Here is a 19,669-nt window from a genome sequence, read left to right on the forward strand (position 1 = left end):
GGTTATGAAGAAGTAGGCAGAAGTCTGTGGTATGTTGTATGTGTCATTGGGGTGGTTAGAAGCTGCCTGAGCTTCAGAAGAAGCAGCATAGGAGAGGCAATGTTTGTGAAGAGTATGGCTTCCCACAGGAAGTGTGCTGTGTGAGTGTGGGTGGCTGAGATCCCTGGGTCCTGTGAGGTTTGCCTTGGAGCTCTTGCTCCTGTATTAAAAGTTTGGTTTGGGGTGGGGAGTTACAGGTGTACAGCTTGTATCCTTATTAACTGTGCCTGATTCCCAGCCTCTAACAGCAGTGTGGAACAAGGAATGACAAGACCTATAAGATCAGATTCTAATTCGTGGGCAGCTGGGCTTGCCTCCAGGTTTCTGTCTCTGAAGGCAAGTGCCCCAGGGGACACTGAGACATCTAGAAGTTCCCATCCATTATACTTTTGCTAATGCAGCAGAAGATTAAATTAACTTTTTTGTCTGCTGCCTCATGTTATTGACTCATGTGGAGTTTGTATCCAATAAAACCCACAAAAACTTTTCACATGTTGTCTGTTCGTGCCTCTCCCATCCAATTCTTTTGCATCTCAAAAAAAAAAAACCTCAGGTTTACTTCTATTATATTTCATCTTATTAGATTTGACTCATAATTCTAGCCTGTTGAGAGCTTTTTGGATTCTGCTCATCTAGCTTGTTAACTCTACCTCCCAGCTTTGAGCCATCCTTGAACTTGGGGAACATATTTTCTATCTATCCCTTCATTTAAGCCACTGATACAAATGTCAACTGACCAGACAAGATTTAGAAGGGACATAATATCCGTCTTCATGTATTTGGAGGGTTGTCATTCGGGAGAACAATTAGACTTGTTTTTGCTTAGCTGCAGAGGGCAGAACTATGGTGGGAGGAATGGGTAGAAGGGAAGCAGCTTTCAGCTTCATGTTAAGAGAGGATTTCCTAATAATTGAAGCTGTTCAAAAGTCAGAGGAGCTGCTTGGAGGGCCAATGAGCTCCCTTTCAGTGGAGTTCTTCATGTGGAAACTGAATGACCCCTGTCAGGAATGCTATCAGGAAGATTGTTACCTGGTACATTTGATACATGTGTGTATTTGTATGCATATTGTTCTCCTCAATAGAATGTAAGCTTCTTGAGGGCAACAACTATATTATTTTAGCTTTTCCATCCCCAGCACCTAGCACTATTGGAATAATAACTGCTTGTTGGTTCATTTATTGATTGATACATGTTGTCTCCCCAAATAGAATGGAAGCTCCTTGAAGACAGGGATTGTTTCATCTTTGTCTTTGTTTCTCTGGCACCTAGGACACAGTAGACACTTAATAAATACTTGTTGCCTGATTGATTCATTAGATACAGGTTAGAATAAATCACCTCCGAAGTCCTATCCAGCTCTAAGACTCTCAGATTTTCTGATGGAAGTAGCCCTCCTGTTCAGGAATATATACCTAGTCTCCATTTTTTTCCAGGTCCAATTCCCTGGTCAGCATCACTTCCACTCAAAAAGCTAGCACCACTTTCTCTAATACCTAGCATTCCCTGGCCCTTGTCTTATATACTTATATGCCCGCCTGTATGAGTGCTGCCTGTCCCCATTGCTGCTGTGGGAATTCTGAATACTAGGTGAGATTGAGAGATATATGTGAAAGATGCCAAGAGTCTTTTTTGTTTATTTGCAACACACAAATGACAAAGTTGAACTTTCTGATCACTGTCCATGACACTGAGTATCCTTCATCAGGATCAAATGAGATCGTGTCTGTAAAATGCTTAGCATAGTGTCTGGCACATAGTAGGTGCTTAATAAATGCTTAGGCTTTATGCTGGATAGGATGGGATTATCTGGAAGTCCATTGCCACATGAGGCCCTGTCTGAAGAAGCTCCTTCACAATGGTCCAGGTAGACATTTGTCTGATATCTGGCATATCATAAAGAAGAATCACAGAGCCACAGTATCTCAGTGTTGAAAAGGAGCACAGAGAGCCCCTATTCCAGTCCATACCTGAGCAAAACTTGCTGTCTACAACATGCCCTGCAAGTCGTCATCCTCTAGTGGATCCTCCAGGCTTAAAATCCTCCAGTGAAAAGGGATCCATTGAGCAAGCCCATTCCACTTTTACATAGTGATAGATAAAAAGTTTCTCCTTCCACCAAGCTTAGATTTGTTTCTTTATCATTTCTACCCATTGTTTAAAGATAATATTGAGGTCATGGGTAACTGTGAATGGTGATTTCATAAATTCCCTGAAGTTTGTGAAACTCCCTGAAGAAATAGGATCATAGATCAGAGCTAGAATGGAACTCAAGAATTTATCAAGTCCATCCAATTCATTTTTCAGAGCAGGAAACCAAAAACCAACAAGATCAAGTGACTTGTCCAGGGTCACACAGTTAAAAGGCCATCTCATCTAATTCCCTCATTTTAGTAGGGTGTTAACTCTTTCATGACAGGCTCTGTCTCATTTACTTGTGATTGTGTTCCCTGAGCCTACTATAGTGCTTGGTATATACTAGGTGCTCAATGAATGCTGATTGATTTATTGATTGATTTTACAAATGAAGAACCTGAGGCCTAGAAAAGTTAAGCTATTTGCCAAAGTTCACACAGATAGTAAATGGCAGGTCTGAATCCAAGTCCTCTGACTCCAAATTCAGCCCCATTTCCACTGTACCCTGCTGTTATAAGAAAGCAACTCCTAGATGTAAAGTTTAGCATGGCAGGTTTTGATTAGTGCCATGGTTTGCCCACTGGTTTGTGGGAGATATGCCATTCTAAGCATTAGTCATATCCCTAACATCTTCAACTGGCCTTTCTAAAATTTGGCACTCAGTCGTGACTGCCAGGTTAGTAAGATGATTTGTGCTAAGAGCCTGTGGGGCATACCACATCCATCCAAGAATACCAGGCTCTCTGGTGACTAAGAGTGGCAGATCTGGGGCTGTGGACCAAGGGGCAGTCTTAAGAAATGGCAGCCCAACAGAAGTATGGGGGTGTATGAGCAACAAGGTGGTGAAGTGGATAGAGCACTTGGCCAAGAGTCAGGAAGACTCATCTTTGTGAGTTCAAACCCAGCCTCAGACACTATCTGTATGACCCTGGGCAAGTTACTTAACCCTATTTGCCTCAGTTCCTCATCTGTAAAGTGAGCTGGAGAAGGAAATGTCAAATCACTCCAATATCTTTACCAAAAGAATCCCAAACAGGGTCATGAAGTATCAGACACAAGTGAAATGACTAAACAACAACACCAAACCGAAGGTGTTAAAGTCTTAAGAAATGGTAGTCCAAAACGAGTATACATAGGACCATACTAGATTGGTTATAAATTCATCCCTACACAGTGCCAGTCTCATGGGGAGATCCCTAGACCTAGAAATCCTTATAATCTCTACATGGCCTTTTTAATCCACTGGTCCAGGTCATATTCATGTACACAACATTGTACATTCTAAGGTCAACCTAGCTATCAACAGTACTGACAGAGGTCTTTTATTCAATTAAACCTGAGAAGTTACACCAATAAGAAGTAGTATCAATAAGGTGTACTCAAAGTATTTCCTTCTATCATGGCAGGTATGCTATTATGCACCCTGATGTCTCAGCTCATGTCCTTACTGGAGTAGCTGAGTCAAGAAGGAGCCTGGGGGTTACAACCTGGGACTCCTACATTCCTGACTCATTGAGCAACTCAAAGATTGAAGCATTGGGAAAAGAGGCCATGTGTGAATTTAGAGATTGAAAGCTGGAAGGACATTAATGAGCATCTAATCTCACCTCTCATTTTATAGTTGAGAAAGCCAAGACCCAGGGAGATGCTATAAGTTGCCCAACATCACACAGCTGAAAAGTAGCAGAATCAGGATTCAAACTCAGGCCCTCTGATGCTCAATCCAGTATTCATGCCATTATATTGTACTGAAGCAGGCAAGTTGTTAATTCCTCCAACATGTCCTGTATCTGACACACAATATGACCTCCAAGTCTCTACACCTACAGTTGGTTTATCCACTCATGTAGGAGTCTTAGATTTCATTTCTCTCAAGAAACCCTGGTTTCTGACCCAGCATGAAGGGTTTTGGTTACTAACTCACATCAAGGCTGCCCTCATAGAAATGCATGGGCCATTGGCTAGGTGGGCAGCTAGATGAACTGGCATGCCCTGGAATGAGCATTACCATTGACCCTTCCCATTGGTACACTAATACATTGTTGGTGGAGCTGTGAATTGATCTAACCATTCTGAAAAGAAATTTGGAACTATATTTTAAAAGTCACTAAACTGTTCATACCATTTGATTCAGCAATTTCATTATCAGGCCTACATCCCCAAGAGACTAAAGAAATAGGAAAAAGATTCATAAATAGCAAACAACTGGAAAGGGTACCCATCAATTGGAGAATGGCTGAACAAATTGTGGTAAATATAATGAAATATCATTGCATCTTAAGAAATTATGAAAGGGACAGGTTCAGACAAATTTGGGAAGACTTATGTAAACTGATACAGAGTAAGTGACCTTACTTACTTCAGAGCAGAACCTGAACTACACCAGTGCTAACTAGCTCCATTAAAGAGAAATAAGGAATATAATGTTGTTATGCTGTAACAACATTATAAAGAAAAACAATTAGGAAAGACTTAAGCAACACTATAATCAACAATGATTCCAGCAAGTTATCCATCTTCTGGGAGTGAAATGATAACTTTAAAGTATATAACAAGACAGGAATTTTTCAGACATGGTCAGTTTGGGGATTTGTTTTGCTTAACTATGTATATTTGATACCAGGATTTTGCATTTCCCTCAGTTTTGGGGAATTGGCAGAGAGATAAAAGGGGAGGGAGGGATCTAGCCATAGACTTACCAAAATGGAAAGAAAAAAGTCATAAACAGGGGTCAACAAAGCATAAGAAGAGAAGGAAGATCAATAGGAAATATAGACAAGCAAGACAGTTTTGAAAATAACATGTTGCATGTGTTGTATACTTAGAGAAATAAGCTATTTGTCATAATGCACATTCCCAGTTGCATGCACAATCCTCCTTTTCTGATCTTCTGTGTATATGAAACTGCTCATCTTATTTGGAGTTTGCTAAATTCAGAATAATAAAATACAAACCACTGTCCCTTCCCTTTCCTCTTCAGTACCAATAGGAATGCTCCTTCTCTGCCTACGTGAGTACTGTCTTAGTCAGGGGAGCTATATCTGATGGTGGAAGTGCCCTGCTACTGGGGTAGGGAATTGGCTCGGAGGAGTTTCTCATTAATGGAGCTAGCTTGCTCTGGTCAGTAGGCAGTGATTGATGATGCTTGGCTCCCAGAGTATATCTGAGACTGTGCTTAATCTGAGACCACCATAATTAGAAGAAAGGAAGAGTAATAAAGGAGGTACATGGGAAAAAATAAAAACAAAGTCAACATTATAAGGAAGCCATGTATGATTCCCTTAAAAGCTTCACCCAGAAAACATTTCTGAAGCCTAGGTGTGGACTGGAAACCTATTCCTAACCTAATCCTATTCCATTCCCTCCCTTGGAATCTGCCTCCCTGTAAAAAGTCCCTCACCATTTGAGCCATGCCCTATCCCAGGTGACTAACGTCCACATTATCCAGATGGTGGGCTGAGGATCTCAGTTATTCCATTTGATGTCAAGGTAGCTAATGCCAAGGTTACCTGCAGTAATGAGCCGGTATTGGGAGACTTTCTGATAAGCAGCATGACAGAAGCACGGTCCCTCATTGTTAACCCAGAAATCTTTGCTTATAGGGAACTGACATTTACAAGCCTCCCATTTGTCTAGTGGAGGCTCAGAACCCCATTGCTGATCTCTCAGGTTCTGTTTATGGTGAAGCTTGTTCACATCTGAATGAGACAAGTAGTGGGTGTCTGAGATGTCAGACTTCACAACCTCACACTGTCCTCACACTACACACTACCTGGAGTAAAAATACAGATGTACTTGTGAAGTCAGAACAGAATAGTCAGGCTGGGCAACTGTAGGGTGAAGGAAGTCAGGCAAAGCAGAAAGCTCTCACAGGATCACAGTTACAGCTGGAGGGGATCTCCAGGTAAGGAAAAGAGGCCAACGGAGGAGAAATGACTGAGAAGCTAAGACACAAGGGCACAAAGATAATAAGTGGCTGAGGCAGGATTGCAGGATTGGATTCCAGGTTCTCTGGATTCCAAATCCAACACTCTCTACTCCACCACCATGTTTTTTTTATTTATCCAAAGCTTTCCTCTACACTTATTTTGATATGTAAGACACTTAGATGGATCTCTGATCTCCTCAATGTGGTTGCTTCTTCCACCAGTATAGAATGCAACTCCTCCATGATGGAGAACTCTTACTCCTGTCTTTCTAGGAATACTCTATAGAGTATCAACCCAGCTTACCCAAGGCCTTCCTTTTAGCATCCAGCATGGTAGAAAGTGGGCTGTACTTAGAATTAGAAGAGATCTGGGATCAAATCTCTTCTCTGACACTCACTGGAATTTACTGGCATTCTCTCTGGCTATGCCTAGAATGCTCTCCCTCCTCAGATCCACCTACTAACCTCCCTGGCTTCCTTTAAGTCCCAACTAAAATCCTATCCTTTACCCCAATCCTTCTTAATTCTAGTGCCTTCCCTCTCTTAATTATTTCCTACTTATAGTTTGTTTTGTAAATGTTTGTTTGCATGTTGTCTCCTATATTAAATTGTAAGCTCCTTGAGAACAAGGACTGTCTTTTGCTTTTTTCTTTTGTATCCCCAGTGCTTAGCACCATGCCTGGCACATAGTAGGTGCTCAATAAATGTTGATTGATTAATTCGTTTGCTATTGCCAGTTGAGTTACTTTTGACCTTGATTCTTCTTCTATTCTTCTATTCTATGACCTGCACCTGTAATTTCCAAAATTTGGAAACATTGTTAGTGGTATATAACTTCACAAATGCCTTTTAGCCAAAGCCCGTCTTTTAAATCTGAGTCCATATTGTTGTCCGTCTGCAGCACTTTTTAAAGACATTCATAGATATGGACTAACTTGACAGGCTACTTTTCCAGTTGCATTGGCTTAGTCTGGACAGCATTCATTTTTCATCCACTTTGTTTTTTTAATCGTAAATAAGTAAACCTTTCATCCACTTTGTTTTTTTAATCGTAAATAAGTAAACCAATCTCTGTAGAATTAGAGCGGGTTTCTCTGAGGATGATACACAAAATTCCCGGGCTTGATACATGTTATCTCCGATGAGAAGATTGACACTTTCAGAACCTCCTCATCAATAAGGAATTCTTCATAGAATCAGAATTAAAAAGGACCTCAGAACACATCTAGTCTTACCTATATCTAAAGGAGAATTCCCTTGTAACATACATAATAATTGGTCATCCAGCCTTAATTTGACTGGGGGAATCGCTAATATCCCAAGGAAGTCCATTTCACTTTTGGGTACCTCTTCAATGTCAGGCAGTTGTCTCCCTACACATTCCACAAATTGCTCCTGATTCTACCCTGTGGGGCCAAACAGAACTAGTATAGTCCCACTTCCATGAGACTGCCTTTGAAATACTTGAAGGCAACTATCACTTCCCTCAAGTCTTTTCTTCTTGAGACTAAACATCTCCATTTCCTTCAGCTGATCCTCACATAACACATTCTGAATTCCCTTTGATTTGACAATTGTCTTCCTCTGTATATTCTCCTCCTTATAAATGTCCTTCCTAAAATTTGGCACCCAGGTGAACACAGTACTCCGGCTGAGGTCTGACCAGCACAGAAAACAGCAGAATCATCTCTTCCTGTATTCAAGATTCTATGTGCCTCTTAATGTGGCCTAAAATCGTACAAGCATGTCTAGCCGTCATACTGTGCTGCTGACTCAAACTGAGTTTGCAGCATGGGGCAGGTAGGTGTCACAGTGGATTAAGTATCAGGCCTGAAGGGAGGAAGGCTCATCTTCCTGAGTTCAAATCCAGCTTCAGATACTTTCTAGCTGTGGAACACTGGGCAAGTCACCTAACCCTATTTACCTCAGTTTCCTCACCTGTAAAATATGCTGGAGAAGGAAGTACCAAACCACTCTAGTATCTTTGCCAAAAAAAGGTCACATTTTGTCAAACACAAATAAAAAATGACTCAACAACAATTCCCAGATCTTTTCAGATGAACTGTTCCCTCATCTCATATTTGTGAAGCTAATTTTTTTTAATCCAAGTACAAGATAAATTTTAAATTTATCCTTATTAGGTTTCATCTTACTACTTTTGGCCCATGTCCTAACCTCTGTCAGGGTCTGTCAGAAGCTATTCCATCTAGCTTTTGGTCCTTTCCCATTTGATCCAAATTTCCAAGTCACTGGTAAAAGTATTCAACAGCACAGAGCCCAAGACAGCTCACTGGGAGCACTCCACTAGAGACTTCCTTCCATGTTGGCCTTGAAACATCAGTGACTGCACTTTATGCATAGTTCTAAATTCATCTAGCTGTGTTATTGGCTAGCCTTCATCTCTCCCATCTTGTCTAGGGGCATCTAGGTGGCACAGTGGTAAAAGCACTTGGCCTGGAGTTGGGAATATGGGAGTTCAAATCCAGCCTCAAGATACCCACTTAACTGTGTGATGCTAGGCAAGTCACTCAATCGGCATTTGCTTCAATTTCTTCAACTGTAAAATAGGGATAATAATAGTACCTATCTCCCAAGGTTGTTGTTATGATCAAATGAGATAATATTTGTAAGGTGCTTAGCATAGTTCTGAAAAATGTTGACCATCTTTCAGTCATGACTGACTCTTCATGACCCTGTTTGAGGTTTTCTTAGCAAAGATACTAGGGTAGTTTGCCATTTCCTTCTCCAGCTCTTTTTATAAATAAGGAAATTGAGGCAAACAAGGTTAAGTGACTTACCCAGGGTCACACAGCCAGTAAGTGACTGAGGTTGGATTTGAATTCAGGAAGACAAGTCTTCTTGACTCCAGACCTAGCACTCTATCCACTGCTGCCTCCTGATAAATAAATTAGTAAGTGCTTAATAAATGCTTGTTTCCTTTTTCTTTACTTCTAGAAGAATTCCATGAAAGACTTCATTATATACTTTATTAAAATGTTGGTAAACTATAAGTGGAGCAGTGGACAGAGTGCCAGGCCTGGAATCAGGAAGATTCCAGTCACTTAACCCTGGTTACCTCAGTTTTCTCATCCATAAAATGAGCTGAATAAGGAAATGGCAAATCACTCCAGTGTCTTGGCCAAGAAAACCCTAAATGGAGTCACAAAGAGTCAGATATGACTGAATTGACTGCACAACAAAAATCTCCCAAGGCTGTTGTGATGATCAAATGAGATAATATTTGTAAAGTGAAGGGCTTAACATAGTGCCTGATAAATAGTAAGCACTTCTTTCCTTTTTCCTTTCTTCTACAAGAATTCCATAAAAGACTTCTTTACATACTTGACTAAAATATTGATAAACTAGGTTCATAAATTTTTCATGATATACCAGTTAAACCTGTCCAAAAAAAAAAAAAGGAAATAAGATTAGTTTGATATGAAATGATTTAATGCAAACACACTGGCTCTCTTTTCTAGTTGTTCATGAGCCATTCTTTAAATAATGTCTTCTAGGCTATTCTTCCATGAATTCAAACAAAGTTCACTGGTGTGTGGTGTGCAGGCTTTACTTTGCTTTCTTCCCTTTTTGGAAAATCAGGACATTTTCCCTTTCTTCAGTCCTGTAATGCCTCTTCCATTGTCCATGACCTGTCAAAGATTACTGACAGTTATTCAGGAATCCTTCGTTCTGATTCTTTCAGAAACCTGCCGTGCAGTTTATATGAGCCTCATGACTTCCAACCTTCCAGGCTTACTATACATTATTCCTCTTAATGACTCTAAAAAACACACTTCTCTCCCAAATCCATGCTTTTCTTTGTACCAGCTGTCTGCCAAGATTAGAGTACACATTTCCCCTTTTTCCTTTTCTTGTAATCCCTAGTTTCTTTGAGTGCTCAAATTTTATCTTCTTCTAAAGAAGCCTTTCCTGCTCCCCCAGACACTAGGGCCCCCTAGAAATATTACTTTGCATTTATTTTGTATCTATCCTGTACATACTTAGACTATCTTCCCTGATATAATGTAAACTCCCTGAGGGCAGGAACTGTTGCATTTTTGTCTTTATATCCCCAGTACCTAGTATAGTACCTAGAACAGAGTAGTCATTTAATGAATGCAGGTTGATTGATGGATTGACTAGGGTGAACTTATCGAGGGCATCTAAGTACTGTCTTACTATCTAGCAGATTATTTTGCATTTCGAGCTCCGATTAGCCATTTATTTTCTTTCTCTCCTTCTTTCTACTTGGAAATTTGTTTGGATTCTATTTGGAATTCTTCATGACACTGATAAACACCCTAGGTGAACATATGTCACCATGTTTTATGCTTCACTTGATGTTAGTACTCAGTGGATTGTAGAACAGTGTTATCTCCATAGTCACATCTGTCTTAGAATCTTGTATAATTTAATATATGTAGAGGAGAGAGTTTGAAAAGAGTCTTCAAAGATGCATTTTTGTGCTATCTATTGGTTTTTAGAAATCAATAAATATTAGATGCATCAGTATTCTATACTTTCTATACCTTTAAATCAATCACATGACCAGAAAAATATGATCTGCTACAGATAATTGTTGGAAAATCTAATACATTCCCTTCCCATGTTTTCATCAAACATACCTTCCATGCATGCATAGACCCTTCGCAAAATGTTTTATGGGGTTAGGAAGTAAACATATTGGCTAGTAGTTGCTGATAGTATCTTCGTTACCTTTTGGAAGTGTGTAACCATCATAGCTGCAATATTTTCCATCCTTTTGCAATTCTTCTATCATTGAGACATTTTGGAATTCAATCCCTGAATGTCTTTTAAAATGGTGACACTTCCATCTTGGGTTTTCTCTGTCTATGATTAGGGCCAGCTGCCCTTTCCAGCTCAGTCTTCTTAGGTGCCATTGCTACTTCCCCACATCACACATCAGGAGATGATACAGCCTAAGGGAGGCAATGTGACATAGTGGTTAGAGTACTGGACTTGGAGTTTAAGAGGCCGAGGTTCAACTCCCATCTCAGAAACTTGCTAGCTCTGTGGTCCTGTACACCTCCAACCTCACTGAGCCTCAGATTTATCGTCTATAAAATGAGAACAATAATACTACCTACATCACAGAGTTTTTGTGAGGCTCAAATGAGTGTTTTGCAAAACTTACAGCATTGGATAAATGCTAATTATTATTATTATCAGCCATGATAACAAATCACAGTAGAAACAGAGCAAATCTATTTCAAGTCTGTTGTTCTTCCAACTTCATTCAATAAATTCAATTCAGTAAACATTTAGTAAGTACCTACTTTGTACCAATACTGTGCTAAGAATTGGGGATACAAATAAGAAAAAGAAAGACAGTCCCTGCCCTCCAGAATCTTATATACAATGGCTTCATCTACAAACTTTCATAGGATGATCTGTCTAGCCGCATCTTAAGTCAAGGTATTCTCAAGATTTTCTCCTTACCTGCTTTTTTGCTCTTTTGTCAGATGACATTGCCCAAATCTTCATTCTTGCAGTTCTGTAATATTTTGCAAATGAGTATGTCTAAACTGGTGTTCACCTTGGCCATCATATATCTGTTTGCCTAGCAAGAAGAATAAGTGTTTGTTGGTTAATGTGAATTCTACTGACTTTTGGCCTCCTTGTGGTGCCAACTGCTTTGCATCAGTTAAAACCTTTTAGGAATGGTAATAGTGAAAGTCAATGGCTTTATTGTTTTCCTTTTCTCTTTTTTCAGAGTTGACAGCTTGTTTTAAAAGGTCAGGTCAAAGCTATTATAATCACATATGACATCTTCTCATCTTTATCCTTTCTCCTCACTTGGTATTGATTTTGACCTACTCTAACTGGTCTATGATCTGATTGAGTGTAGCCAATTTTGAAATGGCTGCTGCATTTGGAAACAGCCATTTACTGTCTTTTAAGTAAGTAAGATAGAGTCAATTTAATTTTTCATATTTTGACATGGCCAAAGAATCCATCACCTAGTGACCAGCTTACTAATGATTTGCTTTTCTACATCCGCTGGTCCTTGGACAGCAAATTCATCCTGTCCCCTGGATTGTATTTAAAGGCTTTCCAGCTTAGTAGGACCTGCCTGACCTAGCAGTTCATTGGTCCAACTTTTGAGAACCCAGGGTCACCTTGACACAATAAGGCATCTAAGTAGATGACTCTCTTCTTGGAGAAAACTATTTTAAGATTTTTGACCTTTTTCATTACTTGCTTTTGAAATGTGCTGCCCACCAAAGTTTCCTCCATCCTCCACAATACCAGCCTTGGCAATGAAGTTACAGAACACCAAGGTACATGTTGACTTAGTTTGGGTGATCTTGACACTTGTTTTGTATGTTTTCTCTGTCCTTCTTTGTTTTCTGTAACGGATGATGGAACATTAGCTTTGTGGCTCCCTGTACACTTATGCCCATGCATAAGCTAGCTAGCACTTATATAGCACTTTAAAGTTTACAAAGCACTGTACATATGGCATCTCATTTGATCCTTACAACAGCCCAGTGAGATAGGTGCTATTATTGTCGCCATTTTACAGATGATGAAACTAAGGCTGAGAGAGATCAAATGACTTTGCCCAGAGTCATATAGCTAGTAAATGTCTGAGGCAGAATTCAAATTCACGTCTTCCTAACCCTTAAGTCCAGGGCTCTATTCCCTGCTAACACCTAGCTAAATAGTTCACAGTGAAAGGCTGTATAGTAGAGAGTTCACAGTGTCATCTGGATAGAAGTGAATGTTTGATGGCAGAGACTAGCCCCTGACCAACTCCAAGGAGTAACTTGTGGTAACTAACACAAAGGAAAAAAATCATGAATTGGGCAATACTGGGGCACTTTCGTCATGTGCACCCTTGTTGCTTTCCATGGTGGGAAAGTGTGGGAATGCTATTCCTGGAGCTTCAGCTCTTTCCATTCCAACAACTGGGGTAAGATGTCAGGGTTCTATATATCTTTTACTTCAATGAACAAAATTTATCATCCCATGAGGAATGATGCCTGAGATCAAATAGTGAGCTCTTTGCTCTGAATAGTATTTCATTCATTCATTCACCCACTCATTCAATTTAATTCAATTAGAAAGACTTTTACTAAGCACCTGCAATGTATGAGGCTTTGTGCCTGGTACTTCAGGAAACACAAAGATGCATGGATAGATGGATACATGGATACATGGATGTGTGGATGCATGAACAGTCAATCAGTTAGTCAATAAACATTTATTGAGCACCTACTTTTTATCAGGTATCCATGCTAAGTATCGGAGTTACAAAGAAAGACAAAAGACAATCCTATCCCTCAAGAACTTACAATCTAATCAGGGAAGACAATATACAAAAGGAAACAGAAAAATACAGGGATTGGGGGGAGGCTTGAGAACATGATGGAGAAGTCCAGAGGAGTTCAGTTGGGTTGGAAATGAAGAGATTGCTGATCTGGGATCTGTTCTTAAATGGAGGTTCTAGGATGAGAGGTCTCTGCCTTTCAATCAGATAAAAGGAGAGACCCCAGGGACAGTAGGTATTGACTGAAGTATGGGTTCCAGGGCTAATGTGATCTTGTAAGATAAAGAAGTTCCTGGGGCATGATAAAGAAATCTAGAAATGTATCCTGGAAGAGAGAGATGCTAGGAACCTACAATTTAGATACACCTGAAACATGGATCAACAGTAAGAGTTAATTTACAGGGGAAAAAAATCACAAGACACCATCATACAATTGGCAGCAAATATTAAATGTGCAATGCAGACCCTAAGCGCTGAGAACATGTAAATAAAAACAAAATAAGATGGACCCTACCCTCAAGGAGCTTATATTCTAACAGGGAAAGAGAACATATCAAAGGGAACTGCACTTTCTCAAATGGAGGAGCTGGTTACCAGGAAGTTGTTGTTTGTCCTTCATTTTGAAGAGGACCAATAATGTCACAGGTGATGTCTTGACCTGCACCTGAATTGGATTTAAGTGAGGCAGAATGAGGGGGCCAGCCACAGGGATGGAGACATTTCCAAGGTGAGGGAGGCCCACAAATGTGGATATAGCTCTGACCTCAAAGAGTTCATAATCTAGTAGAGATAATAGGTACAGATAAAGGTACCTTTTATGCAAACTAGAATCATAGAGTGACAAAGCTTGAAGAGATGTTAGCAATGATTTAGAATCATTCTCTTCCCCTTCCAAAGAGGAAGAAGAGGAGGACGAGAACAAGAATTAGAATTTGTATAGTGTTTTAAGGTTTGCAGTGTACTTTATAACCATTATCTTATTTTATCCTCACAAAACTTTGGAAGATAGCTACTATTATCATCCCAGTTTTACAGTTGTGGAAAATGAGGCAAACAGAGGTTAAGTGACTTGTCCAGGGTCACACAACTAGTAAGTATCTGAATCCAGATTGGACCTCAGCTCTTCCTGACTTCAGACCCAGAGCTCTATTACTGAACCACCTAATTGCTTCTTTGGTAATCTTAATACAGATGTTTCCCAATTCTGTCTTCAACTGTGATCTCCAGACTCATCTCTCTAACACTTATAAGACATCTTCACCTCAGTGTCCCACTGGCCCCTCAAACTCAACATATCCCAAACGGAGCTTCATTAGCACAGAATGCTCCTTCCTCTGCCTTCACGACTTCTGTTAGTGACAGGACCTCTCCATCTGGTCTACCACATTCAAAACCTTACCTCCTCCCCTTACCCTAACATCTGAGCAATCAATCAATCAATGAACAAACATTTACTAAGCACTTAATGTATGCCAGGATACTGGCTACATGCTGGTTATACACAAACAAAAATCAAAAGGCCCTTTGCCTTCAAGGAGCTTACATCCAATCGGTCCCTAAATTCAATCCTTCCTCCACAGCATCCCTTATGTCCAACTCATCTTCTCTATGTGATCCACAACAAAACTCAGGATTAGTCCCTGCTACCTGGATGATGATAATATCTTCCTAACTGGCCTCCTCAGTTCTTCCATTCCAATCCAGCCTGCACATGCTACCAAAGTCATCTTCCTAAGGCGTAACTCTGATCATATCATGCCCCTCCTCAGAAATCATCAATTTTTCTACTTCATGTACCAGAAAAAAAATTCCTTATTATCCAAGGCCATACATAATCTATCCAATTTTGTCTGCTACTTCCCCTTTACAGGTATTCTATGCTTCAGCCAAAATGAACTAATCACCAGCTCCACATATTTCCCAGCTTCCTCCATGCCTGTAACTTTGCACATAATATTTCTTTTTTTTGTTAACATCTTTCCATTCTTTCTGTCTATTGGAATCCTTCAAGTTCCAATTCAAATGGCATATCCTCTATGAAGCCTTACTAAGGTTCTCAGGGGAAAATTAAGTTCTCCCTCCTTTGAACTCAAAATTTTGTGCTTCTTCTAAACCTTATCAGATCCTATTGTGTGTCTTCAGAGTAAGCATTTACGTAATACTTTTAAGATTTGCAAAATTCTTTCTATAGGCTATCTTCATTTGATCTTCACAACAACTCTGTGAGGTAGGCAGGTGCCATTATTACTCCCATTTTATGGGTGAATAAACTAAGACTGAGAGAGGTTAAGTGACTTGCCTAGGGTCACAGCTAGTAAGTATCTGAGGCAGAATTTGAACTCAGGCCTCCCTGGCTCCAAATCCAACATTCTAATCCACTGCACCACCTAGCTGCCTCTATAGAGAGTTGTATGTATCTAATCTCCATTACTAGACTATAAGCACCTTGAGTTTATAGACTGTGTTTTATTCATCTTTGTGTCTTCTCCAGCCCCACCCTCACTCCAGAGGCCAGCAGAGTCGAGGAGTAGTAAATATTGAGTGCTTGAGTTTACTGGAGAGATTACTTTGTCAGTGTATTTAGGCTGGATTGCAGAGGTGAGAGGCTGGAAGAAAGGAGATTGATGGAGAAGTTATTAACATAGACTAGGTGAGAGGTATTGAGGACCTCAAATAGTGTGGTGATAGCAGGAAAGGAGAGGAGGAGATTGATTCGAGAGATAGTCGCAGGATCGACGGAATGTGGTCATTGATTGTTTGTAGGACATGAGGGAGAAAAGGGAATCAAAGATGACCTGAAAAATTACTGGTCTGGGGGCAGCTAGGTGGTGCAGTGGATAGAGCACTGGCCCTGGATTCAGGAAGACCTGAGTTCAAATCCGGCCTCAGACACATACCACTTACTAGCTGCGTGACCCTAGGCGAGTCACTTAACCCCATTGCCTAGTCAAAAAAAAAAAAGTTACTGATCTGGCTGACTGGGAGGGTAGTCATTTCTGGTGTTTGGGTCACCAGGGATACAGAGAAACTTAACACCCCATCAGAACTGAAACAAGGGAAGGGCATGGCTTTGTCCCATGGCACCAATATTCCTGGGGTGGGCTTCTTCACCGTGGCTAAAGTCCACCCTGCTGTTCTCACTTTACTATATTCCACATGTCTTGAGTGACCCTCTCCTTCTCCATCCCCTAGAATCCCATCACTTTGGCACCTCCCCTAGGACTCACTTTGCGATGTTCCCCCTGCCCACCACCTGCTGCCTCCACCACTTCTGCCTCCTTCGGAAAGTTGGAGGATTAGGGATCATTAGCCACGCCACGGGGAGAAGGGAAAGGCTACTGATCCTGAGTCAGATTGTCTTGTTTCTCAGACCACCAGCAAATGACTCTGTTTCAGGTACAAGAAGTCCTAGCTACAACTCTGCACATAGTTCTTGCCCTTCATGAACCTACAGTCTAGTTAGAGACATGGACTAAGTGTACCTGAAACATGGATCAACAGCGAGAGTTAAATAACAGGAAGAAGACAACGTTACGTGGGGTGCCGTCATACAACAGGCAGCAAGTATTAAATACGTAAGGCAGACCCTAATTGTTGAGTTCAATGAAAGGGGAAATCAATGCGTGTTGAGGTGGTCAGTGAAGACTTCCAAGAGGTACACCTCGAAGGATAGGGAAGACTGGGAGAACGGAAGTCAGAGAACTGGAACGGTATGAATCAGAGAGAACACCCGGGGCCAAGATACCAGGTGAAGTGGGGAGTAGGCAGAGTCTGTTTGTAGTTGGAGGGACTGGGGCATCCACCTTCTTCCTCCTCCTTGTGTGAGCTCCAGTCTCTGCATGGAGCGATGACTCCTCATGCATGAGACTTCTCCTGACAGCTCCTAGGCTGGAGTGGCAACAAAACAAACGTAAAGAGAAAACAAGCACTTTACAAGCATCCTTTAGAAGAGGTTGTCGCTGAGCTTTGCAGAAACACTTCAGGCAGCGCTCACCAGGCAGGGGCCTCTCACTGCTCCCACAGCGCCCAGATCCCATCTTCCTCACCAGGCAGGGGACTTTCACCGCTCCCATGGTACCTCGCTACCATCATCCTCCCCAGGTGGAGATGGGCTCTTCAGATGCGCCAGTTGTTGCTGTTGTTTTAAAATTAAACACCCTCCTTTTCCACACTCCGCAGGGATTTGATCAAATTCAGCTCCATCGGGGCAGCTAGGTGGCTCAGTGGATAGAACACCAGCCCTGAAGTCAGGAGGACCTGAGTTCAAATCCGGCCTCAAACCAAACACTTGACACTTACTAGCTGTGTGACCCTGGGCAAGTCACTTAACCCCAATTTCCTAATAAAAAAAAAATTCAGCTCCATTGTCTCTGGGCAATGTTGGCCCACCAATGCTTTGTTACTATAAAGAGATAGGTCTGATTCTAGGGGTGGATTCCAAGGTCAAGTTCTCAGGCCTATAATCCATCATAGATTCTCAGGGGTGGAAGGCATCTTTGAGGGATCTAGTATAACAGTCCCACTGGGTGATGGAATCTGATATCCTTGATAGGGAGTCATCCAGCTTTTGCTTTTGTTTTTATATATATATTTGCTTGTTGTCCCCCCCCCCATTAGATTGTAAGCTCTTTGAGGACAAGAACTGTCTTTTGCTTCTTTTTGTATCCCCAGTGTTTAACACAGTGCCTGGCACATAGTAGGTGTTTAATAAATGCTTACTGCCTGAGTGGATGAATACTGCCAGGGAATAGAAGCTTACTATCTATTGGGTGCACTAGAAAGAATATTGGATTTGAAAAATTGGTTCAAAGCAAATCCTGACTCTATTACTCATTACTTGTGTTGTTACTACCTCGTGCTAGTTGCTTCACTCCTCTCTACCTCAGTTTCCCAATCTGCAAAATGAAGGGATTGAACTAGACGATCTCCAAGGTTCTTTCCAGCTCTAAATCTATGAATCTGTCCTCCTGTGCTCTCCCAAGGCAGCCCATTCTAATGTTTATTTTGAGCCTTATTTATCCCCTTGTAACTTCTACCCATGGGTCCTAGCTCTGACAACTGAGCTTACTTTCTCTTCCCCACAAAAAAACCCTTCAAATATTTGAAGGATTATCACATACACACATGTATGTGCACACGCATGCACAAACACACCCCATCTTTTTTTTCTAAACTTTACTTCCTAGTAACATAGGTTCATTTCACTGCTATCTCCTAGGGACATTGGCTCTGTTGGCAGATCTTACGGGAATTTTAAATCTGAGAGGGCAAGGTGGGAGGGGCTGGGTGGATTGGTAGGAGATGTTTTGGGATGATGGTGGAATCCACTAAAGCCCTTCCTATCAGATAATGTAGGGGACCACAGGCACTACCTGCCTCCATTCATGAGCCAGCCCCAAAACAAAATCAACAAGATCCTTTAAAACTATCCCACATTCCTAAGCCCAGCAGTAGCCACATTAGACCCAAATCCTGAAAGTATCTTTGCTGTTAAGGCTAAGAGTCCACCTGCACTACCACAGGCTTGAAGCATCTGCTGAGTCGGGCATGGTTACTGCATTTCAAAATGTTTTATGGAAGTTACCAGCTATAAAATAAAAAATGTTTCTTATAAGTCTGTGTAAAATACTTCCGCACTAGACCCATAACTCGCAACGTGTATAATAAGGTGTGCTCTGCTAGCTCACCAGATCCTTGTGCTGTTTCTTTGTCTGCAGCGGATGACGCTTGTGGTGGGACCCTGAGGGGCCAGAGTGGCATCATCTCCAGCCCGCACTTCCCCTCTGAGTACAGCAACAATGCTGATTGCACATGGACCATCCTCGCAGAGCTGGGAGACACCATTGCCCTGGTTTTCATCGACTTCCAATTGGAGGATGGCTATGACTTTCTAGAAGTCACTGGGACAGAAGGCTCCTCACTTTGGTAAGAGTGATGCTTTTTCTTTTTTGGCCTTTTTCCTTCTCTCCATGTTAATTTTTAACAGTGGAAATTTACTGCTCCCAGATCCCTAGTCTCCCTTGAACACTTGTACCTGCAGAGAAATGTCACGGCTGGCAGTTAGAGATACTATTAGAGTGTTCTAAGTACACGGTAATGAGAAATCACTGCATATTTTTTATAGCCCAGTTAAATTTTACAGTTATTGGTGTCTGATTTGAAGCATGTCCTTGCTGAAAAATTTCATGATGGTCTTCACTTGAGTAACTTGCTTTAAGAAAGAAAAGAAGAAAGAAAGAAAGAAAGAAAGAAAGAAAGAAAGAAAGAAAGAAAG

The 19,669-nt window shown here is 41.1% G+C and overlaps 1 protein-coding gene across 1 annotated transcript in view; it reads left to right on the plus strand.

The window, feature by feature from the left end:
• CSMD2 (CUB and Sushi multiple domains 2) overlaps nt 1–19,669 on the plus strand; it is a 914,813-nt gene that overhangs the window by 311,033 nt on the left and 584,111 nt on the right. Inside the window, exon 5 of the mRNA XM_027864466.1 lies at nt 19,113–19,320. Within this exon, the coding sequence (XP_027720267.1) occupies nt 19,113–19,320 (208 nt within the window). The remainder of the gene's footprint in view (nt 1–19,112; nt 19,321–19,669) is intronic.

The sequence above is a fragment of the Vombatus ursinus genome, unplaced genomic scaffold (genome assembly GCF_900497805.2).
Source record: "Vombatus ursinus unplaced genomic scaffold, bare-nosed wombat genome assembly UNPS02014775.1, whole genome shotgun sequence".
NCBI classification, from domain to species: Eukaryota; Metazoa; Chordata; class Mammalia; order Diprotodontia; family Vombatidae; genus Vombatus; species Vombatus ursinus.